A 24797-nucleotide genomic window follows, 5' to 3' on the forward strand; every position below is an offset into this window, starting at 1 on the left:
GTGTCAGAATTGATAAAGGTCATGAAGAGAGGAGGCATATCTGACCCCTGCCTTATAGGAATCAGCCTTGGGCTGTTAGTCTTGGTTCTCCTTCCCCCTTGTGAAGTTAGAGGAGGCCAGACACTGTCCCATGCCGTTTTTACAGTGTCCCACATAATTCTTAGCCTTTCTTCGTTTTTCTTCTTTTTCCTTCCCCAAATTGGTATCAAGGAATTTGTTTTCAGTCTCACTAATTCTGTCTTCCATTGTCTCAGTTCTGCTCTTATGTCCTTCTGTTGAGTTTTCTAATTCTGAAATTTTATTGTTAATCTTTGGATTTTTAGTTGCTGATTTTGTATGGTTTCTAGTAGCCTATTTATTCTGCCGTTTGTTCTTATATTGTTTTCCTGAATTGTTCTGTTGCTTTATCTTTGTTTTCCTTGGTTTTGTCTGTGTTTTCCCTGATCTCTCTTAATCTCTTGGAGAGCTTGCATATTAGTCTTTTGAATTCTTTATCAGGTAGTTCCATTGCCTTATGTTCCTCCAGAAGTTTTTCCGGTTCTTTATTTTGGTCGCTTGCTAGAGACACCTTGCCCTGCTTCTTGATTTGATTTGATATTGACTGTTGTGTCCAAGGCACCAAGAAGTTATTATATTTATTTATTTACTGTATGTTTGTTTACTGTATCCTGAATTTCTGTTTTGATATATCTGAGTAGGCTGGGAGTGCATGCTACTCTCGTCAGTAATCTGGCCATGTTGAAGCTCTCACCTCCTGTCTCTGGGTGGGCAGAGCAGCTACTAGGTGTGTGAGCATGGGTCTCTGTTCACTGTTCTTGTGGGGCTCCTGAGAATGTGGGTGGTGTTTTTGTTGAGTTGATGTGTCTGCTTTCCCTGGTCATTGGGTTGGATGTTGTGTGTGCACACCACTGCTTGCTGGATGGTCAGGGCAAAGGTGCCCGGGTCCTTGGTCACTGAGTGTGCAGTAAAGAGACTCTAACCTACAGTCCTAGGCAGACAGGGGAGTGTAGGGGTGTTTGGAGCAGGCACAAGTCTTTGGTTGCAGTGTAGGGTGATATGAGGGGGCGAGGCAGGGGGCTGTCAGCTGCCCAAGGGTTCCTGGTTGGAGAGCATGCCCCTGTCCACTAGAGTGTGTCATGGGGGTATTGTGCATCCAGTCCTTGGGTGCTCATTGCCTTTGACTGGAGGGATTGAGGGGCACCACTAGTCCTCAGGCCCCCATTGTTAGTAGGTGGATGGAGTGGGTAGTACTGCCAGCACTCTGGCTCCTGGTGTTGGTGGTTGAGCTCCCTTCTTAGGGGGCAGGGCAGGGCAGTGGTGAATGCCACTTGGCTGCTGCAGGTGAAGTGGGCTTCATCTGAGAACCCTGTCCACCTTGTCCCAGTACGGCTGTGCTCAGCCGGCAAGGCACTGGTGCAGGTGATTGGAGAGGGTGGAGGGCAGGGCAGTGTCAAATGCCACAGGTCTGCAGCTGCTGCAGGTAAAGTGGGCTTCAGCTGGGAACGTTGCCCACTTTGTCTCCATGTGGACATGCTTTGCTGGCTCTGCCAGCAAGGCACTGGTGCAGGTGATTAGAAAGGGTAGAGGGCACTGTAAGCTTGTGGATCCGCTGTGCCAGTGGCTGGGCAAAGGGGTGGGCACCTCTGGACCAGGGCCATGGCGGTGTTTAATGCTGCTGAACTGGTGTCAGAGCGGAGAGGGGGATGAGGGAGGAAGAGAGAGCATTCCTCGCCCCGTGAAGCTCTGGTGGGGTGGGGACTGGAGTGTGCGTGGTGGGTTGGGCACGTGCACTTAACTCTCGCAGGAGGTCAGGTATCACTCCTATTTGACTCTGGAGGTGTGTGCAGAGTCACTCGTGCTTAGCTTTACCAGATGGGGTGGGTTTTGGCTGGTGATGCTGCTGCTTGCCTCAATATGTCCATGCTGTGCAGGTTTGGCTAGCAGCACTCTAAAAAAAAAAAAAAAAAAAAAAATCTAGCAACCCGTAATTCTCCATTTCTGCTCTTTTTGAATTGCTTCTCCTTACACCTGTCGCTCAGTTCAATTCTTCAGCTTTATCTCTGATGCTTGGAGGTTCCTAGACTATCACATAGCTGATTGACTTGTTTTTTGTGGGTCTTTGTTGTAAGAGGGATGACACAAAGTATCTGACTATCTCACTGTCTTAGCCTGCCTCTAGAGGAAAACTTTTTTAACTCTAAGAATTTGGTAGTTCTTATAATTCAGGTCTTACTTCAAATGTCACCTCCTCAGAGAGTGTCCCCCCGTCCCCTCAATTACACCCACTCATTTTGATATTTAAATATAGTAGGTTTCAGAATGAGATAAATCAAGTTTAGGTTGACATTAACCTTGATCGTGGACATACAAGCACATTGAATTGAATGTTACGTGGAAACCCTGGTGGTGTAGTGGTTAAGAGCTACAGCTGCTAACCAAAAGCTCAGCAGTTTGAATCCACCAGGCACTCCATGGAAACCCTATAGGGCAGTTCCACCCTGTACTATAGAGTCACTATGAGTTGGATCAACTCAATGGCAGTGTTTTTTTTTTTTTTTTTTTTTACTTTTATCAGTTGTATTCCCCTATGGGATAGGCTTCCAATAAAAACAAAAGGCTATGAAGCTCTGCATTGTGGTGATGATGATTTTCGCACCCTGTTGTCTGCTGTGTTGTTTGCTTAGGGTTCTGGTGAGTCCACTAGAGCTGCAATGTCCTCTAGTGAAATGTTGCTATTTCAATTAAAACCAAAGGAAAAAGCTCAGTTTCTTAGTTGAACTAGTCATATGTTCAGTGCTAAATGGGCACATGGGGCTAGTGGCTCCTCCCGTGTTGAACTGTGCAGAAACAGAACATATCTACCGTCACAGAAATTTCCATTGGATAGTGCTGCTCAAGAGGATATACGGCAGGTGATAATCTGTGTGTGTCCTCAATGATCAGTGTCATAGGCCAAAAGGAACAAAAAAATTAGTGTCTGCCTGTAGATTTACAGTCTAACCTGGGAGACATTTTAAATAAATAATGAAAACTAGGAACATCTGATACCTGTAATAAAAGGCTTTAACCTGAGAGTTCATTTAGACTGCTTGAAAAGAAAAATTTAAGTGAAGATTCAAAAAATTAGTTTTATTTAGCTACATGCATGGTTGTGTAGGGCTGATAGCATGTGGTATGGGTTGGGGTGGAAGGAGTATTTCAGTTGGGCAAAATGAGTGTGCAAATCCCTGAGGTGGCAGAGAACCCAGTATCGTCCATTCTTTGATGAAAGTCAGACATGATTGAAGCAGAGAAATCAAAGTGTGGTGGGGAGGGGTTGTGTGAGCCAGATTGGAGGAGGCAATGGCAGCAGGTTGTTTAGAGCCATGCTGACTATTCTGAGCTTTTTGAAGGCCAGTGGACAGCCACTTACTGGCATTAAGCAGTTCTTGTGCTGCAAATATATTTTGGAAATAATAACCATGATTGAATGATATCTGGCAGGACAGGAGCTTGTTATGAACAAGTTAAGGAAGACTGTGAGGAAGCCTAGACATGGAGATTGGTTGTGGATCAGGAAGATAATGCAGTGATATAATGTAGATGTAGATGGTTCAAAGGGCATCCGCTTACTGAATGCACATTCCTTGAGTTACAGGCTGTAGATCAGTGAATGCTTCTCGCACTTGAAATATCAATGTGAATAACCTGGGAATCTTGTTAAAATGTGGATTTTGATTCAGCAGTTCTCGGGTGGGGCTTGAGATGCTACATACTGAACAAGCTCCTAGTTTATGCTGGAAATAGTAAGGATGTTGTCTTAGTCATCTAATGCTGGTATAACAGGAATACCACAAGTGGATGGCTTTACCAAAGAGAAATTTATTCTCTCACAGCCTAGGAGGCTAGAAGTCCAAATTCAGAGTGCCAGCTCCAGAGGAAGGCTTTCTCTCTCTCCCACCCCTGGGGGAAGGTCCTTGTCATCCATCTTCCCCAGTCGAGGAGCTTCTCAGCACAGGGACCCTGGGCCCAAAGGATACACTCTTCTCCAGACTCTTGTTTCTTGGTAGTGTGAAGTCCCCATGTCTCTCTGCTCACTTCTCTCTTTTATATCTCAAAAGAGATTGACTTAAGACGCAACCTAATCTTGAAGATTGAGTCCTGCCTCGTTAACATAACTGCCTCTAATCCTGCCTAATTAACATCATAGAGGTAGGATTTACATCGGAAAATCACATTAGATAACAAAATGGTGGGAATCCTGGGACTCATGGCCTAGCCAAGTTGACACATATTTTGGGGGGACACAGTTTAAACCATGGCAGTCTATGTTTTGGCCCCCAAAAGTTCATATCCTTGCCACATGTAAACCATATTCACCCCATCATATCATAGCAAAAGTCTTAATGTGACTCCAAGTCCAAAATCCAGAAATTTCTCTTCATTTGCGAAATCTAGAATACAGGTTATCTGTTTCCAAAGTACAGTGTGGAACAGGCACAAGCTAGACATTTCCATTACAAACAGAAGAAATTAGAGGGAAAGAAGGGATAACAGGACCAGGCAAGCTGGAAGAACACATTACTTTAGCCCTCAAGACTTGAAAATAATCCTCTGTTCTCTAAGATCATTTGTACAATGGCTCTGCCCTCCAGACTGTAGGTATTGGCCACACTGTCCGGATTCTGAGTGGAAGTCCTTCAGCTCTGGGCTTCAGCTTTGCCTTCCAGGCCCACTGTAATGGCAACTCTGCTCCATCGAATTTGGGCGGCCCCATTCTCCTAGTCCAATTGAGTGGCAACTCCACCCTTTGAGACCCCAGAGGAGGCTCACCCTTTGAGATCCCAGAGGTCATGGCTCTACCCTTTGAGACTGAGGGAGCTCAGCTTCCTGTATTCCTTGTCTCTTCAGCTTCTTTCTGGTTCATTGGCTTCTCAGCCCTTCAGTGCTCACTGCCCATGTCTGCGCTTCTGGGACAAGTGTTCCAAAGCTGTTTAGCGCCATCTATAAGTACCTGGAGACACCCCACTCCACCAGTAAACTTCAGCCAGAAGGGACTCAGCTCTCTTCCTCCGTGGATTGGCAAGCCTAGCTCCACCGATACGTTTTCAGAGGCACCCCACTCCACCTAGAAGCCACCTGCCAAAGGCACTTAGCTCTCTTCCTCTGTGGGTTGGCTCCAGTGCTGTCTTGCATTTGTCTCCTGGCTCTGCTGCTGCCATTTCTCTGCCACTGCTTCTCTCCATCAGCGCCATTTCCAGCGTTAACAGTTCTCTTCACTTCCTTCTGAGTCCTCACCAGAATTGTCTTTGATGTCCATAATTCCACCAACAATTTCTTCAAGGCAGTTTACGCTTTTACTATTAGGCGCTTTAAAACTCTTCCAGCCTCTGTATATTCACAGTTTCAAAACTGCTTGCAAATCTTAGGTATCTGTTAGTACAGCACCCAACTCTTGGTACCAAATTCTGTCCTAGTCATCTAGTACTGCTATAACAGAAATATCACAAGTGGATGGCTTTAACAAAGAAAAATTTATTCTGTCACAGTCTAGGAGGCTGCAAGTCCAAATTCAGGGTGCCAGCTCCAGGGGAAGGCTTTCTGTCTCTCTCAGCCCTGGGGGAAGGTCCTTGCCATCAATCTTCCCCAGATGAGGAGCTTCTTGGTACAGGGGTCTTGGTTCCAAAGGACACACTGTTCTCCTGGCTCTTGTTTGTTGGTGGTATGAGGTCCCCATGTCTCTCTGCTCACTTCTTTCATTTATATCTCAAAAGAGGTTGACTTAAGACACAATCTAATCTTGTAGATCGAGTCCTGCTTTATTAACATCATGTTGTTGTTGTTAGGTCCCATCAAGTTGGTTCCAAATCATAGCAACAGCGACCCTGTGTACAACAGAACAAAACACTGCCCAGTCCTGTGCCATCCTCACAGTCATTATTATGCTTAAGCCTATTGTTGCAGCTGCTATGTTGGTCCATCTCATTGAGGGTCTTCCTCTTTTTCTCTGACCCTGTACTCTACCAAGCATGATGTCCGTCTATAGGGACTGATACCTCCTGATAACATGTCCAAAGTATATGAGACATAGTCTCGTCCTTGCTTCTAGAGAACATTCTCGCTGTATTTCTTCCAAGACAGATTTGTTCATTCTTTTGACATCCATAGTATATTCAGTATTCTTCACCAACACCATAATTCAAAGGCATCAATTCTCCCCTAGTCTTCCTTACTCATTGTCCCTCTTTTGCATGCATATGAGGCAGTTGGAAACACCATAGCTTGGCTCAGGTGCACCTTAGTCTTCAAGGTGACATTTTTGCTTTTACCACTTTAAAGAGGTATTTTGCAGCAGATTTACCTAATGCAATACGTCTTGATTTTTTGACTGCTGCTTCCATGGGTGTTGACTGTGGATCCAAATAAAATGAAATCCTTGACAACTTCGATCTTTTCTCCATTTATCATGATGTTGCTTATTGGTCCAGTTGTGAGGATTTTTGTTTTCTTTACGTTGAGGTGTAATCCATACTGAAGGCTGTGGTCTTGATCTTCATCAATAAATGCTTCAAGTCCTATTCAATTTCAGCGAGCAAGGTTTTGTCATCTGTATCTCTTGAGTTATTAATGAGTCTTCCTCCAATCCTAATGCCCCGTTCTTCTTCATATAGTCCAGCTTCTTGGATTATTTGCTAAGCATTCAGATTGAATAAGTATGGAGAAAGAATACAACCCTGACACACACATTTCCTGACTTTAAACCACACGTTATCTCCTGTTCGAATACTCATTGTTTGCAATGTTATCCATAATTTGTTATGATCCACACAGTCAAATGCTTTTGCATAGTCAATAAAACACAGGTAAACATCTTTCTGGTATTCTCTGCTTTCATCGAGGATCCATCTGACATCAGCAATGATATCCCCAATTCCATGTCCTCTTCTGACTCCGGCTTGGATTTCTGGCAGTTCCCTGTTGATGTACCGCTGTAGCCGCTTTTTGTATCATTTTCAGCAAAATTTTACTTGAGCCTGACATTAACGATACTGTTCAATAATTTCTGCATTATAACATTATGTTAACATCACATTATTAACATCATAAAAGTAGGATTTACAACACTTAGGAAAATCACATCAGATGACAAAATGGTGGACAGTCACACAATACTGAGAATCATGGCCAAGCCAAGTTGACACACTTTTTTGGGGAACACAATGCAATCCATGGCAGATGTGAATTAAATCTGAGAGTGCTATTAGAGAAAATAATAAAAGAAGCGTGTAGAGATGATGCGAGAGAGAGAACATTTACACTGAGACCAAGAAATGAAAGAGTAGGATTAAGCTTGGAGGGGAAACAGGGTAGCAGGGTGGAAGGAAATGGGAACAAAGGAGGGAAATGGCTCCTTAGAGAAAACTTAATGATTTTCTGATTTACTTGTTGATTAATTTATTATAAGGTTGAAAGACAAAGTGTTCAGGAATCCTCCCAGATTTCTCAAAAGCTTAGGGCCTGGTGGTGTCATGGTTTGAGAACAAAGGGGGAAAAAAAAGACTCAAGGGGAAGAAAGATGTTAATTGCAAAAGCTACAGGAAAAATACCGATCATATATTACAATGCTATAAATGAAATGAAAAAAAATTAAAAGCAAAATATAAGTGTTTTAACTGCACATAATTAAAAATGAATGAACCATGATGACAAAAGTTGAAAAACAAATTCTTTCTGAAAATTCACCCATGTTAATATCAAACAGCAGTGCGTGTGTTGATCTGTAAGGGACAAAGTTAAAGTTACGTAGGTGAACCCACTTCTTCAACCTTGGAGCCCTGCCTCGCTGAAGGAAGTCAGGTTCAAGTTTTCCATCCTGGCCAGGCCTGGTTGCTTCTCATGCTCTGGAATAAGTAAATTCCTGCATCTGTGATCTTGTTGCCAGAAAGAAGATCCCACGGAGCTGCATGAAAGAATGCAGGTGTGTGCTCTGGAGGCTGGAGCCTGTTCTGCCTTCAGTGCCAGTGCCCCCAGAGGGGAGCATTGCCCTGAGCCTGGGAGGAAGCCAGAAACCTGTCACTCCCTGCTTACTCAACACTGTTTCCTCCCCATCCTTCTTCCATTCTAGGTCACAAGTGCGGTACAGGGAGAACTAGTCCAGTCCAGGCAGCTGGGGACTTAGGACTACCGTCTCACACATCTGTAAATTACAAGTACGACTTCAACTGCCCTGACTAGCGTATGGAGTAAACATTATTCATCTGCTTCCAAACTGCCTGGTGCTGTGCCTCTGCTCCCATCCTTCTTATTGAAGTGGTTCTTGGGCTTAGAGACAGCATCCTCTCAGACTTCCAGAAGCTAGATCAAGGAAATGGTGAGTTCTACGGGGAACGGGGTTATTCTTACCATAAGTGGCTGAAGTTTGATATGAGTTGTTGGGCGGCCAGCTGTGTGCTGCAGGACTGTGGCTCCTTAATGAAGAAAAAAGTTGGCAGAGGAGGCCAAGGGACTGAGCCCTAGGAGGTACCCTAAGGCCCTGTTCCACTGTTACTGGGCCCTTCCTGTATACATATGTGGCTTTTCAAGATTTGAATGTCTGGGATCACCTTCCTTATGTGACTCTTAGAGCAGGCACCATGGGCTTTTAGCATCCCCATCTTGGGCCTTGGTGCTCTGTATTGAATGACAGAGTGTCCTGACCAGAGCCTGAAGACGGAGCAGCTCTGGCTCTGGAGGCTAAGATCCAGCCCTCCAGAGCCATCCTTGCCCCGCCTCTCTTAACCATTTTCTTGACTTCCCCCAGCACTGGAACATGTTCTGTACAGTTCTAAAACTACTGCTCCACCTCTTACACTGTGTTAGGGGAAGAGAGTTCGTAGGTGAAAACCCTCTTTGTGGGGTCCTGGGTGGTGGTGGTGCTCTCCTGACATCACCAAAGGTATGAAGCTGGGGACAATGAATCCAGTTGGATCCTGTGTGGGGTCTTCAGACCCATTTTTTCCCCCTGCGGTGGGGAATGCTTTTGCCTCGAGGCTTTCAGGTGTGTGGAATGTATGAATCCCCAGTCTAGGTCCTTGGCCTCCCACCTATGCCTAGATTCTCTAGAGCTGGTATTTAATCCCTATAATTTTTGACTGTTCTCCATAGTCTTGAATTAGAATCTAAAATTATTCTTTATTGCTAGAGAAGTTCAACGTGTGAGATGTGTGTATTTAAGTTCTTGGGTTTACAGTTTCCACTGGGAAAAAATTTCTAGATCATTTGGTATGTTTCTACTGAGAATTTTTCAATTTAGTGGATATGAACTTGTCAAATAGAGGAATGCCTGTTTTAACTGATGGTTACTCTAAAGCTTAGTTAAATCTTGAAATGGTTCTTACAGACTCCTATTACATTTAACACATCATGCCAGAACCTCTAATGTGTTATATATTTTAGCCATTTTAGAAACCTTCTGGCTCAGATAAAATGGATGTACAGACTCTGATATCCCTGGCTACTGTGTTTAGAAAAAGAGGGCTTAATTTATACTTTTGTGATCTGCACAAGTGTATTAGACCATTTAACAACAGTTAGGTCCTAAATGATTAAATTTTAAATGGTTTTATTATTAAATGAATATAATTCCTAGTAAAAACACTTAATAACTCGTGTTGACTTATATATCATGTTTAAAAATACAGTATAGTTTACTGGAATTTTTTTTCCAGTAGATAATACCTTCAAAGTTCAAAACGCAATATGAACTTAAAAGTATACTTTATGAAGACTTGTCCCTATCCTTGTCCTCACTTAGCCCATCCCTCATCCCCCAGCTTCCTTTAAGTAACCAGCTTTATTACTGTCTGAAGCACCTTGCCAGTGTTTATCTAGAAGCAAGGAAATAGAATAGAAATTTTTTTTATTTCCCCTAGTTTGTTACACAAAAGATAGCATGGAATTCACACTTACTTTTTCATGAACAAATTGTCCTGCTGATCTTTTCATAACAATACATAACCCAAAAAACTATAACCCATTGCCGTCGAGTTGATTCCGACTCATAGCGACCTTAACAATATAATACATAGAGAGCTTAAATCTAAATTCTTATAAAACTCCAAAATACTACATCCAATTGACCTTGGTTTTTTGTTGTTGTTTTTAACCATATCGCCATGAGTGGACACTTGGGTTCTGGCCATTATGTTGCTTCTGCAGCACTTGTTCTAGTGAAATCAATGTAAATTCCTAAGATTTGGGTACCAGTAGGTATAAAAGCCCTTCTGAACTAAGGTAAGTAAAATCAAAATGAAAGAGTTTTCACATGACTCTGTAAATTTAATATATGAAAATTAGTTTTCTTTGGGGTTTTAAATAATGCTTTAAACTTCCTATTGTCAACTATATCATGAACAAGGAGTGCATAAACTTCTTCTGTGTAATTGAAATAGTGATCTGAGTCACTGATAATCAATAGATCTTGGTCAGTTTTTGTAGACCCCCAGTGTGTCCTGCCTTGATCTCATCTCCTCCTGTCTGGAGATTATTACTATCTGTATTTAGAAGTTTATGACTATTACCAACATTTCTATCATTATAGCTTTATCACCCAGGTCTTAATCCATAAACTCTATATTGTTTAGTTTCGTCTCTTTTGAGCTTTCTCTAATTTCAGTTATTACTGTGTCTGGGTTCTTCAGTGACTTGTTTTCCTCAGGATGCTTTTGAGTTTCATACATGTTGGTGTCTGTAGCTCTAGTCTACCCATGTGCCTATGTATGTATGTTCCTATTGTATGAATGGGCCACAATCTACCTACCCATCGTAGAACTTGTGGGATTTGGGTGGTTCAAATGTAACTTTTGTTGTTGTGAGTCTTGCTGTTCTTTTGTTCATTCTCCTTCCGGGCTCCATGTGTTTAGTGTTTACTAGGAAATACTGATTCATTTTATAACTTTTTCCTCCCAAAAAGTATGCATATGTCTTTATTTGTTCAATCTGTTTATCTAATTAATTTTTACTCTTGTAAAGAGTGTGAAATGGTATCTTTGATTTTATTCTGTAATTACACTACTCCACTACTGACAAGGCTGTGCGTATTTCCCCACCGTTAATTTATATTTCTATGACTTTCTAGATCTTCCTTACAAACTTGGGGAATTTTTCTCCTAGTATGTAACTTATCTTTTCACTCATTTTCTTTGCCCTTTGATGAATAGTTGTAAATTTTAATGTAGTCAAATTTGTTAATCTCTCCTCTTATGTCTTACTCTTAAGAATTTTTTCTCTATTCTGGTGTCGTAAGATCATTTGCTCCAAATGAGGGGGACAAGGGAAGATCCCCACTGAATAGATTCCTCTTTTTCCTGATGAGCCTGGGGAATAGAGGGTGGAGGAAGATGCTGATAGGATTATACGATTCAGTTGTGAATGTGGATTGGTAACAGGGTTAATTGTGGTTGTAAAAACTGTTATTACAGAAGCAGTAACTGTGAAAGAGTAGACTAAGGGGAAGGCACTGCTAGACTGGAGGACAGTGGCTGAACCTAAAATCCCTTAAAGGTTTTACTGTGCTGATACTTCATCATGAGGCTCAGAGGCTCTCAGAGCAAGGGAATAATCCTCTCTCAGTTAAATTTTATCAGAGGCCAGGTAGGGTGAAGGTGAGACGACTTTTGGAGAATATGACCAGATCAGATGGACACTCGGCAGCAGACCTGAACAGCTGGTACCTGAGTAACTTCACCTGAGGACTCTTTGCCCTACCGAAGTAATAATTGTTAATGACTGTTTTGGAGTGGTAAAATGATTGGGAGGGGGAAGTTAATCCTTCAAATACGAAAGAGCCAGGGGATGGCCTGCAGCGCAGTGAGTTACTTAACATAGCTATTCTAGCCATAATCTTTGTAACTCCTACCAAATGACTGGGTGGAGCTATGCAGATGTGGTACTTGCGTCCCACCAGGGAGATTGACATCTTCCTAATAATGGTCATGGTACCATGCAAATAAGGTGTATGGAACCTAACAATGGTATTAGCCAGTTTTGCCATCCTGCCACTTCTTATAAAGAAGCCATCCCAGAGGCAGAAAGGGAGGAACCTCACACCACTAAGAAAGAAGATTCAGGGTAGAGTGCATCCTTGGTGCCCAGGGTCCCTGCGCTGGGAACCTCCTAGACCCAGGAGACAAAGAGCTGTAACACTGGAGATGGTGAGAGATGGCAAGAAGCAATGGCAGAGAAACAGAAGCAGCAGAACCTGGAGACCAATTACATTGGTCAGGGCTCAGTTAGTCATGGTTGTGTGCCTTTCAGGAGCTGCAAATGTGAGAGAATTTTGCAGTGGAGCCTCTAGAGGGCTAGTGTGTAACTGTTTCCTATGTTTCACAGGCAGTTTTAACAGGTAAACTGCCCTTCAACTTACTTAAAAAATTACTTTTATTTGTGGTAAGAGTTATATATAACAAAACATTTGCCAGTTCAACAATGTTTACATGTATAACTTGGTAACATTGATTATGTTCATCATTTTGTGCAGTTGTTAAAAATGGACATGTAACCTCTTCTCGGTCAGCAAATGCAAGGGTATACTATTCTTGTTTCTGCAGAGGTAGTGCTCTTTGTCATCTTACAAGGTTAGACTGTGTGTGAGGAAGTATGGGTTTATGTTTGTTGAGGGGAGCAGTCACTAATAATTGGTGTACAGTTGCATCATGTCTCAAAATTTGAGAATTGTGGGGAGATCTGGATTCTAATGTTTCCTGTCTCTCACCTGAGCTCTTCTTAATTTTTATTACCTTTGCCTGTCTCTTTGATAGGGACAGAGAGGATGACAGAACAACAGAGTTTTTTTAAAAATAAGTGACTGGCATGTAAAAATTCATAATTCTCCAGAGGAATATTCTTTTCTCAGCAGTTGGACCTGTAACCTCTTGATTTCCTAGAGTTGTTCAAGAAATATGATCAGCTCACACCCTTGGGTTGCCAGTTTGTTTGTGCTGGCCCCTGGTCCTCCCATGACTGTGAGGAAGAAAAGGAAACACTGCCATTCTGCAGTGTTTCCCAGTTGTTAATACCTTATCCTGCCTTCACCCTTTGCTTTATGTTTTGCTGAGTATCCTGGTAGTCTCCTGGAAGGAGGTCAAACTGTTCACAATGAAGTGATAACCTGAATTAGAGCTTTTCTAACTGTTCTAGACCATAAAGAGAGAAGAAGAAGAAGAAGACTGCAATTGGTGCCGTCAAACTGTGGACAGATTATTTCAGTTCTTTGAAAGTCTGTGAGACAGGATGCAATCAGCAAAGAAGTGAATTCAGTTAGTCAAAGGAAGAGGATGATAGCTATACACTAGAGTAGACCTTGGTAGAACAAAGAAGCTTATGTCAAAATCTCTATGAATTCTCAGTTCCTCAGGACTGTCAGCTTCACCGTTTGTTCTCGTACACATTCCAGTACATGGTATCTTGCTGATCCAGAATGTGTGGGATGTTTTAGGACTCAGTGGTCATTGAGGATGTGGCTGTGGTCTTTAGCCAGGAAGAGTGGACTTTGCTGGATCTTGCTCAGAAGAAACTCTACAGAGATGTGATGCTGGAAACCTTCAGAAACCTGGCCTCAGTAGGTAAGAATGGCATCATTTATTTTTTTAATTTATTCTTTTAGTGAACAAAAATATTTTACTCATCAACTTTGCTCCAGTATTTGGGCTGAGGAAGAGAAATAAATTGTTAAATATAGCAGGTGTGGTCCCTTAGTCTGTGGAGCTCACATATCCTGGCTTCTCCATGAATATAAAGTTGTATGTGAGTTTTCAGTTCTCTTTTTCTTATGTAGGGTTCTCTAGAGAAGAAAAATCAGCTAAGTTTATATAGAGAGAGAAACAGAGAGAGAGAGATTTATAGAAAGGAAATAGCTCACACAGTTGTAGAGGCTGGAAAGTCCCAAGTCTGCGGATCAGGCTTCAGGCTTCTTCTGACTCACATAGATGCAGGGGCTGATGAACCCAAGGTCGGTAGGTCAGATGGCAGGCTGCTGGTGGCTGACGAATCCCAGATTGGCAGATAAGATGGCAGACTGCTGACTCAAGTTCCAAGAACTAGAGGGCAGGTGATGACAAGCCAGATGCAGGATCCAGAGTAAGCAAAAGCCAGCAAGCTTTGCCAGAAAGTCCATATGTAATGGATGCAGGCCACACCCACAAGGAAACACCCTTTCAACTGATTGGCTGCTAATAGTAGATCTCATCATGGAGGTGATTACATTATATCAGCTCTCATCATGTAGTTAATTGCATCATTACATAACTGCCAAACTATATCATAACTGTCAAAACACTGAGAATCATGGCCCAGCCAAGTTACACACAACCTTAACCATCATAGTGTACCCCTTGTCAACTTGGCACCTGTACACATCTCCTTAAACCATATATAATCTCTACATAAAGACAATTATAAAGACATACTTGCATCTAACAGGATACAGTTAACGTGTACAACGAAAAATGCACTGGTCATGTTTACATCTCATATATTATGAGTGAAGAAACCAAAAATATTTTATGTACACATACAAGGAAGAACTACTCATAACAATTATGCTCCTAGTTTCTGCAGCATGGTCATAGTTGGTATTTACAACTACCTTCTTCTACCACCCATTCAGTATTCCCTTTACTGTCAGCAAGCACATCAGCTGGTCATGGGTCTCTGCCTGGTGAGGTGACCCAAACCTTCATTCCTGAATGGTCTGGACCATTTAATAGTCATGTCGGAATTGGGTTGCTGTAGTTTTCCGTTCTCCCACGTGTCTGTCATTTTGTCTTATCATAGGGGCTTGCATGTTCATGTGATATTGGAATCTCTGCCACTGGTATTCAAATACCAACAGGGTCACCCATAGGGGACAGGTTTCACCTGAGCATACAGACTAAGACAAACTAGGAAGAAGGACCCAGCAGTCTACTTCTGAAAAGAATTAGCCAGTGAAAACTTTATGAATACCAGTAGAACGTGGTCTGATACAGTGCCAGAAGATGAGCCTCTCAGGTTGGAAGGGACTGGGGAAGAGCCGCCTCCTCAAAGTAGAGTTGATTTTAATGACTGATGGAGTCAAACTTTTGGGACCTTCAGTTGCTGAAATGACATGATTCAAAATGAGAAGAAACAGCTGAAAACATCCATTAATCATCTGAATGTGGAATGTATGAAGTATGAATCTAGAAAAATTGGAAATTATCCAAAATAAAGTGGAACACATAAACATCGATATCCTAGGCATTAGTCAGCTGAAATGGACTGGTATTGACCATTTTGAATGGGACAATCATATGGACTATGCCAGGAATGACCACTTGAAGAGGAATGGCATTGCATTCATTGTCAAAAAGAACATTTTAAAATCTATCCTGAAGTATGGTACTGTCAATAGGATAATATCCATACGCCTACAAGGAACACAATATGAATGTTATTGAAACTTACATAGCAACCACTAAGGCTAAAGATGAAGAAATTGAAGGTTTTTTATCAACTTCTCCAGTCTGAAGGTGGTCCAGCATGCAATCAGGACGCATTGATAATTACTGGTGATTGGAATGCAGAAGTTGGAAACAAAGAAGGCGGTCCGGTAGTTGGGAAGTGTGCCCTTGGTGATAGAAACGATTCCAGAAATCACACGATAGAATTTTGCAAGACCAGTGACTTCACCATTGAAAATACCTTTTATCACCAACATGAACGGCAGCTATACACGTGGACTTTACCAGATGGAATACACAGAAATCAAATTGACTACATCTGTGGAAAGAGACTTTGGAAAAGTTATATATCAGTCAGAGCAAGGCCAGGGGCCAGCTTTGGAACAGACCATCAATTGCTTATATGCACATTCAAGTTGAAACTGAAGAAAACTACAAGTCCACGAGAGCCAGAGTATGACCCTGAGTATGTTGTTGTAATTCGGCACCATCAAATTGGTTCTGACTCATAGCGACCCTGTGTACAACAGAACAAAACACTGTCTTCTCCTGCACCATCCTCACAATCGTTGCTTTGCTTAAGCCCATTGTTGCAGCCACTGTGTCAATTCATCTCATTGAGGGTCTTCCTCTTTTTTGCTGACCCTTTACTTTACCAAGCATGATGTCCTTATCCAAGGACAGATCCCTCCTGACAACGTGTCCAAAGTATGTGAGACATAGTCTCACCATCTTTGCTTCTAAGGAGCATTTGGTTGTAATTTTTCCAAGACAGATTTGTTCGTTCTTTGCGACCATCTCAAAAATAGATTTGACACATTGAACATCAGTGACCAAAGACCAGATGAGTTGTGGAATGACATCAAGGACATCATACATGAAGAAAGCAAGAGATTATTGAAAAGACAAAGGAAGAAAGTCCAAAATGGATGTCAGAAGAGGCTCTGAAACTTGTTTTTGAACATTGAGTAGCTAAAGCAAAAGGAAAAAATGGTGAAGTAAAAGAGCTAAACAGAAGGTTTCAAAGGGAAGCTCCAGAAGACAAAGTATTATAATGACATGAGCAAAGACTTGGAGATAGAAAACCAAAAGGGAAGCGCACACCCGACATTTCTTAAACTGAAAGAACTGAAGAAAAAATTCAAGTCTCGAGTTGCAATATTGAAGTATTCTACAGGGAAAATATTAAATGACGCAGAAAGCATCAAAAGAAGATGGAAGGAATACACAGAGTCATTATACCAAGAAGAATTGGTCGACATTCAACCATTTCATGAGGTAGTATATGATCAGGAACTGATGGTAGTGAAGGAAGAAGTCCAAGCTGCACTGAAGGCATTGGCAAAAAACAAGGTTCCAGGAATTGACAGAGTACCATTTGAGATGTTTCAACAAATGGATGCAGTGCTGGAAGTGCTCACCTGCCTATGCCAAGAAATTTGGAAGACAGCAACCTGGCCAACTAACTGGAAGAGATCCATATTTATGCCTCTTCCCAAGAAAGGTGATCCAGCCGAATTCAGAAATTACCGAACAATGTCATTAAGATCACACGCAAGTAAAATTTTGCTGAAGATCATTCAAAAGCAGCTGTGGCAGTGTATGGACAAGAAACTGCCAGAAATTCAAGCTGGATTCAGAAGAGGACTTGGAACCAGGTATATCATTGCTGATGTCAGATGGGTCCTGACTAAAAGCAGAGAACACCAGAAAGACGTTTACCTTTGTTTTATTGACTGTACAAAGGATTCAACTGTGCGGATCATAACAAATTATGGATAACATTGTGAAGAATGGGAATTCCAGAACACTTAATTGTGCTCATGAGGAACTTGTACATAGATCATGAGGCAGTCGTTCGAACAGAGCAAGGAGATAATGCATGGTTTAAAGTCAGGAAAGGTGTGCATCAGGGTTGTATCCTTTCACCATACCTATTCAATCTGTATGTTGAGCAAATAATCCAAGAAGCTGGGCGATACGAAGAGGAACGCAGCATCAGGATTGGAGAAAGACTCATTAACAACCTGTGTTATACAGATGACACAACCTTGCTTGCTGAAAGTGAAGAGGACTTGAAGCACTTACTGATGAAGATCAAGGCCACAGCCTTCAGTATGAATTCCACCTCAACATAAAATGAAAATCCTCACAACTGGACCACTAATCAACATCATGATAAATGGAGAAAAGAGTGAAGTTCTCAGGGATTTTATTTTACTCAGATCCACAATCAACACCCATGGAAGCAGCAGTCAAAAAATCAAAAGACACATTGCTTTAGGCAAATCTGCTGCTAAAGACCTCTTTAAAGTGTTGAAAAGCAAAAATGTCACCCCGAAGACCCAGGTGCACCTGACCCAAGCTGTGGTGTTTTCAATTGACTCATATGCATGCAAAAGCTGGATGATGAATAAGGAGGACGGAAGAAGAATTGATGCCTTTGAATTGTGGTATTTGTGAAGAATATTGACTATACCATGGACTGCTGAAAGAAGGAACAAATCTGTCTTGCAAGAAGTTCAACCAGAATGCTCATTAGAAGCAAGGGTAATGAGACTACGTCTCACATACTTTGGACATGTTATCAGGAGGGATCAGTCCCTGGAGAGGGACATCATGCTTGGTAAAGTAGAGGGTCAGCAAAAAAAGAGGAAGACCCTCAAAGAGATGGATTGACACAGTGACTGCAACAGTGAGCTTAAGCCTAACAAGTATTGTAAGGATGGGACAGGATTGGGCAGTGTTTCATTCTGTTGTACGTAGAGTCATTATGAGTTGGAACCAACTCACTGGCATCTAACAACAACAGTTTTCCATTGACTTTAATCATTAGGCATGGTAGTACTAAGAGACACCCTAAGGGATCTCCTGTATTCCAGACATATTCTTCTTTACCTCCATTATGTGATATCAGTCCAATTTAAGTTGATAATCAGGATCAGTCACACCAGCCAATACAGTATCTCCCTCCTTTGCCTGTTGATCCAGAGGCATGAGGACCCCAAAGTGCCCGGGTGACATTCATAACTTTCACTTCAGTGGAATCAGGGTTGCGTCTCCTGGTAGGAGCATTCCTGCCTTTGGAAGTAATACGAGACCTCTAGACCTGCAAAGCATAGGGTGATGAGGACAGGAAGCAGATATTTTGTGAGTGGGTCACTAAGGATATTAGTGAGTGGTGCCATTCCCATTTCCATCCCTTGATTCCTGGACCCGTGAATGCTTGCTATGGGAGAAATAGCACCATATATTGGACACTGGTTTAGAGCATATACAGCCTCCTGGAGAACATTGCCCCAACCTTGCCATCCTGCACGGTATTGCCACCTAGCTGGCACCGTAATTATGTCTTTAAACTGTTCTGTCAACCCAACTGCTTAAGGATGATGGGGAACATGGTAAGACCAAGGAAATCCATGAACGTGGGCCCATTGCTGCACTTCATTTGCTGAGAAGTGGGCCGCTTGATCTGAGGCAATGCTGTGTGGGATACCATGATGGTGGACAGGGCATTCTGTAAGTCCATGGACAGTAGTTTTGGCAGAAGCATTGCATGCAGGGAAGCCAGATCCACATACAGAGTAAGTGGCTTGTGATCATTAAGGTTGTGTGTCATCTTGGCTGGGCCATGACTCTCAGTGATTTGACAGTTATGATGTAGTTTGGCAGTCTTTTTTTTTTTTTTTTTTAATGATGTTGTGATCACTTCCATGATGAGATTTGATATAATGTGGTCACCTCCTTGATGGGATCTGTTGTGATTAGCCAATCAGCGGAAAAGGAGTTTCCTTGGAGATTTGTTCTGTATCGAACGTAAGTGGAGTCTCTGGCAAAGCTTGAGGGCTTTTGCTCGCTTTGGATCCTCCGGCTAGCTCCTGTTCATCTGACCTCCACTTCTTGGGAGTTGAGCTAGCAGCTTACCTGCAATTTTGCCTGCTGATCTGGGTATTCGTTGGTCTTCACAACCTGTGAGCAAGAGCCCTGCTGTCTGACCTGCCAGTCTTGGGTTCACCAGCCTCTGCGGCTTAGTGAATCAAGAGAAGCCTCCAGCCTAATCTACAGATTTGGAACATTCCAGCCTCCACAACTGCATGGGCCGTTTCCTTAATATAAATCTCTTTATATAGATATATGGGAAGCCCTGGTGGCATAGTGGTTAAGTTCAAATCCACTAGGCGCTCCTTGGAAACTCTGTGGGGCAATTCTACTCTGTCTTATAGGGTTGCTATGAGTCGGAATCGACTGGACGGCTGCAGGATTTTTTTTTTGTATAGATATATAAACATTTTATAGGTTTTGCTTCTCTGGAGAACCCAGCCTAAGACATTTGGTACTGAGAGTGTTTCTAGAGAAACAAAATCGTAAGAATGAATTTTCTAACTTAGCTTTAGTCTGGTTAGTCTTAGAGATGTCAATGACTCTACGTTCAGTAGTAAAAAGGACACTGCTAATCCATGGTGTGAGGTGGCAATACAAATATGTAAAATATCACCACCGTTAGATCAGGTATTGGTGAAAGACGAGGCTCTGGGTGATCACATGTGTGATACCTTTCTACAATTTTGTCATAATGAGAAGTATAAGGAAGCTGGTTGGTCCCACTTTTGTTAGACAAACTGGTAAAAAAAAGATGACCTCAGAGCTTCAGAGTCAGAGCTCAAGTGCCACATAAACGACCTCGATCTTTCCACTTGTGCCTTGAATGAAAGCCTTATTGTAGTAACAGAGTTGATACTGCCAAAAACCAAACCCAGAGTCTTATTGTATGAGTGGCTGAATTACAATGCTAACTCAATTGCCAATCTCCAGAGGGTCTGAAATTAATGTGAAAGCATTTGTTGAGAAGAAATGGGATCCTGAAAGTTGGGATGGAGACATATGGACAGATAATCAGGAAGCTGGAGACACTGAAACCCTAAATTCTGTTGAATCACTCCTTCCAGCAGAACTAGCCCTCTCATTCCCATCCGAAGCAATTACTCCATCTTTCTCTGCTAAGCCACCCTCCTCAGTAAAATCATTAGCCCCTCCACCCCCATCTAATGAGATTAACCCAGCTGTGTCTAAAGAGCCTTTTCTGAGTCGTTACCTGGGGCATTGCATGAAGCAAATGCCTTACAAACAATGCTGAATATTCTCAAAACACATACCCACCACCGATTTTGGTTTTTAGACTTATAACTAGAATTAAGTCCCTGCAAGCCCCAAAGTACAAAGTGAAGTACAAAGTGTGACCCAGGAAGAAGTACGCTGCACTCTAAAAGAACTGCTTGATTTTTCTGACATGTACAAACAGAAATCTGGGGAATATATGTGAGAATGGCTGTTAAGGGTATGGGATAAAGTTGCAAGGAACATAAAAATAGATCAGTCTGAGTTTATTGATATGGTCCCGTTAAGCACAGAATCTTCATTCAGTGTTTCAGCTCAAAAGGTTAGGCAAGAACCTAAATTAATAGTTTATTTGGTTGATTCGCTGAAGCATGGATTGCTTGGTAGCCTACACTATTCAAGTTGAAGTACCAGGCCTGCCTGGTATATTGTAGAAGAAGGTATCCAAAGGCTTAGGGAAATAGGCATGCTAAGAGTGGATTTATCAAGCTAGACCCACAGACCCATACACAGAGTGCCCAGAGGACATACCTTTTACCACAATAACCCACTGCTGTCGAGTCGATTCCAACTGATAGCAACCCTATAGGACAGAGTAGAACTGGCCCATAGGGTTTTCAAGGAGCAGCTGGTGGATTCGAACTGCAGACCTTTTGGTTAACTGCTGAGCTCTTAACTACTGTGCCACCAGGGCTCCTTTACCACAAAGGTGAGTAACAAATTGTGGAGGGAGCCCCAGCATCCTTGAAGACTGCTGTGATAGCTGTTTTGTGTAAGCCAGATTTGCCATAACTGATTAAGACACCTAACTACAATGGGGTTGATTTGACCCCATGGTGGTAGGGGCCAAGTGGCAGTACTCAATCAACAAAGACAGGGTGGGCGTGGTTACTGTAATGGACAGTGGAATTGAAGCAGTAATCAGAATAGTCTGACTGGTATGGACTTATGGCATTGCCTAGTTAGTCACGGTGTCCCTTGAAGTGAAATAGATAGGAAATTAAATATTTTCTTGACATGTACAAGCAAGTGAATTCTAGGTCAAGTGAACTGCAGTCTGACTTGAATCGCCAGAATAGTGTCACAGCACCTCAGTTTGTTCCCAAACTTGAGCGAATTTAAAGAATCACAGTCTCTTGAATGAAGAGGAAGCCAGGTTCCCTTGAGGAACGTCTCCAATACACTGCCAAAAAACTTACGCTGTCAGTCTTTCACCCAGCCTTCCCCAAGAGGATCTACAGCCTTTTATGAGTGTGACTGTTCATTGAGGAAAAGGAAATAATGAGACTTTCTAGGGATTATTGGATACTGGCTCTGAACTGACACTAATTCCAGGAGACCCAAAATGTCAGTGTGGCCCACCAGTCAGAGTGGGGGCTTATGGGGCAGGTTATTAATGGAGTCTTAACTCATGTTCATCTCACAGTAGTTCCAGTGGGTCCCCGAACCCATCCTGTAATGATTTCCCCAGTTCCAGAATGTATAATTGAAATAGATATGTTCAGCAAATGGCAGAACCCACACATTGGATCCATGACAAGTGGTATAAAGGCTGTTATAGTAGGAAAAGCCAAGTAGAAGCCATTAGAACTGCCTTACCCAGTAAAACAGTAAACCAAAAGCAATACCACATTCCTGGAGGGATTGCAGAGATTATTGCCGCCATCAAGGGCTTGAAGGATGTAGGGGTGGTGATTCCCACCACATCCCCATTCAACTTGCCTATTTGGCCTGTGCAAAAAACAGATGGATCTTGAAGAATGACAGTGGATTATTGAAAACTTAACCAGGTGGTGACTCCAGTGGCATCTGCTGTTCCAGATGTGGTTTCATTGCTTGAGTGAATTAATACATCTCATGGTTCCTAGTATGCAGCTATTGATCTGGCTAATGCCTTTTTCTCCATACCTGCTTCATAGGACCACCAGAAGCAATTTGCCTTCAGCTGACAAGGCCAGCAATACACCTTCAGTTGTCTACCTCAGGGCTACATCAACTCACCAGCTGTATGTCATAATTTAGTCTGCAAGGACATTGATTCTTCACTTTAGAAGGAATATCATAACATGCCCAGCACCACTGGGACCCTAGAAATTTCACTGGGGTGGAAGGCACCTGAATTTTTGTCAGATTAATTTCCCACCCTCTACCATGCAAATGTTTTACTAATAAGTCCAGATTCATTGACACTTCTTCCTAAGCAAGTCCAATCAGCATAATGTCATCAGTGTAACAGACCAGTGTAACATCTTGTGGAAGGGAAAATTTGGAGAATACAGTATTGCTTTTGGTTTACTGTTGTATTACGTGGGGGCAGTTCTAATGGCTCCCACTTGGCTTTTCCTACCATAATAGCCCTTACTCCACTTGTTAGAGATCCAATGTGGGAATTCTGCTAGCTGCTGAGTACATCTATACTAATTATGCATTTTGGAACTGGGGGAAACACTATAGGATGGGTTCAGGAAACCACAGAGCCCAGTGTGAGATGGACATGAATGAAGACACCTTTAATAACCAGGCCTCCATATGCCCCAACTCTGACTGGAGGGCCACAGTGACGTTTTGGGTCTCCTGGAATTAGTATCAGTTCAGAGTCAGTATCCAGTATTCCCCTAAAAGTCTGATTATTTCCTTTTCCCCAATAAACAGTAACTCTTTTAAAAGGCCATAGATCCCTTTGAGGTAGGCTGGAAGAAAGATTAACAGTATGAATTTATAGAAGTGCAGTGTGGTCCTTCCTGAAGGGGACGTGGCCTCCCCTTTATTCAAGGGGTTGTGGGTCAGTAATCTGGCTTAGGTCAGGGATTTCATTGAGGGGCCATGACTGTTCTGGCAATTCAAATTAGACTGCCATTCACTTGACCTAGAATTCTTCCACTTGTACATATCAAGTAAATATTTAGTAGATTTCCCACCTGTTTCATGCCTAAGAACACCATAACTAAGTAGCCAATTCCATAAGTCTATATGAGTCAGACTGTTCTAATTACTGGTTTGACTCCACTGCCTATCACGGTAACGATGCCCACCTCCTCCTTCTCGACTGAGTGCTTCCACTTGCCCCCTACCACCACAGGGTCCAATCAGCCCCACTGTATTTAGGCATCTTAATTCAGTTAGGAGAGTTCCCACTTACATAAAACAGCAATCACAGCAGTCTTCAAGGATGCTGGGGCTCCCTTCACAAATTTGTTCCTCACCGTCGTGGTAAAAAGTATGTACTCTAGGCACTCCATGTGTGGGTTTTTAGATCTAACCTGATAAATCTACTCTAACATGCCAATTTCCCTAAGCCTTTGAGAACCTTCTTCTACACTATACCAAAGCAGGTCTGCTACTTCAGTTTGATTTAGTGTAGTCCACCACGTAATTCATGCTTTAGCGAACCAACCAAATTAACTATTAGATCCTTTCCCAACCCTTTGAGCAAAAACATTGAATGAAGAATCTGTGCTTAGTGGGCTGTCATGGATTGAATTTTGCCCCCCAAAAATATCTGTTAACTTGGCTAGGTCATGATTCCCAGTATTGTATGATTGTCTACCATTTTGTCATGTGATGTGATTTCCCTATGTGTTGTAAATCCTGTCACTATGATGTTTATTAGTGGCAGTTATATTGAAGAGATCCACAAGATTAGAGTGTCTTAAGTCAATCTCTTTTGAGATATAAAAGAGAAGTGAGCAGAGTTACATGGGGGACCTCATACCACCAAGAAATCATCACTGGGAGCAGAGCGCGTCCTTTGGACCCGAGGTTCCTGTGAGAAACTCCTAGACCAGAGGAAGATTAATTACCTTCCTCCAGAGCTGACAGAAAAAGCCATCCCCTGGAGCTGATGCCCTGAATTCAGACTTGTAGACTGTGAGAGAAGAAGCTTCTCTTTGATAAAACCATCCACTTCTAGTATTTCTGTTATAGCAACCCTAGATGACTAGGGCAGAATTTGGTACCAGGAGTAGGGTGCTGTTGTCTAGTTATAGGTCTAGAAGCAAAAATGGGTGTGGTGATGTGTCTTGAGGACATTCCGCAATGTCTTGTAAGGCGTCTGCCTCAGGCGATGCCCCAGGCAATGACTCAGGTCCCAAGAACCAAGCCAGATGCAGGATCTAAAGTGAGCAAAAGCTAAGAAGCTTTGACAGAAAGTCCATATATGTTGTTACTACAAGAAATGAGATTTTCTTTCAGTGCAGAAAGGGCATATTTGAGGTCATTTATGTGGCTCTTGAGCTTTAACTCTGA

At 42.4% G+C, this 24797-nt stretch overlaps 1 protein-coding gene across 1 annotated transcript in view; it reads left to right on the forward strand.

Annotated features, from left to right (window-relative positions):
* The window catches only part of LOC100654325 (zinc finger protein 883-like), a 59346-nt gene that overhangs the window by 9517 nt on the left and 25032 nt on the right, over nucleotides 1-24797 (forward strand). Inside the window, exons 2-3 of the mRNA XM_023552315.2 lie at nucleotides 8105-8350; nucleotides 13454-13580. Of these exons, the coding sequence (XP_023408083.1) occupies nucleotides 8348-8350; nucleotides 13454-13580 (130 nt within the window). The 5' untranslated portion in view covers nucleotides 8105-8347. The remainder of the gene's footprint in view (nucleotides 1-8104; nucleotides 8351-13453; nucleotides 13581-24797) is intronic.

This window comes from Loxodonta africana, chromosome 3 (genome assembly GCF_030014295.1).
Source record: "Loxodonta africana isolate mLoxAfr1 chromosome 3, mLoxAfr1.hap2, whole genome shotgun sequence".
Classification (NCBI taxonomy): domain Eukaryota; kingdom Metazoa; phylum Chordata; class Mammalia; order Proboscidea; family Elephantidae; genus Loxodonta; species Loxodonta africana.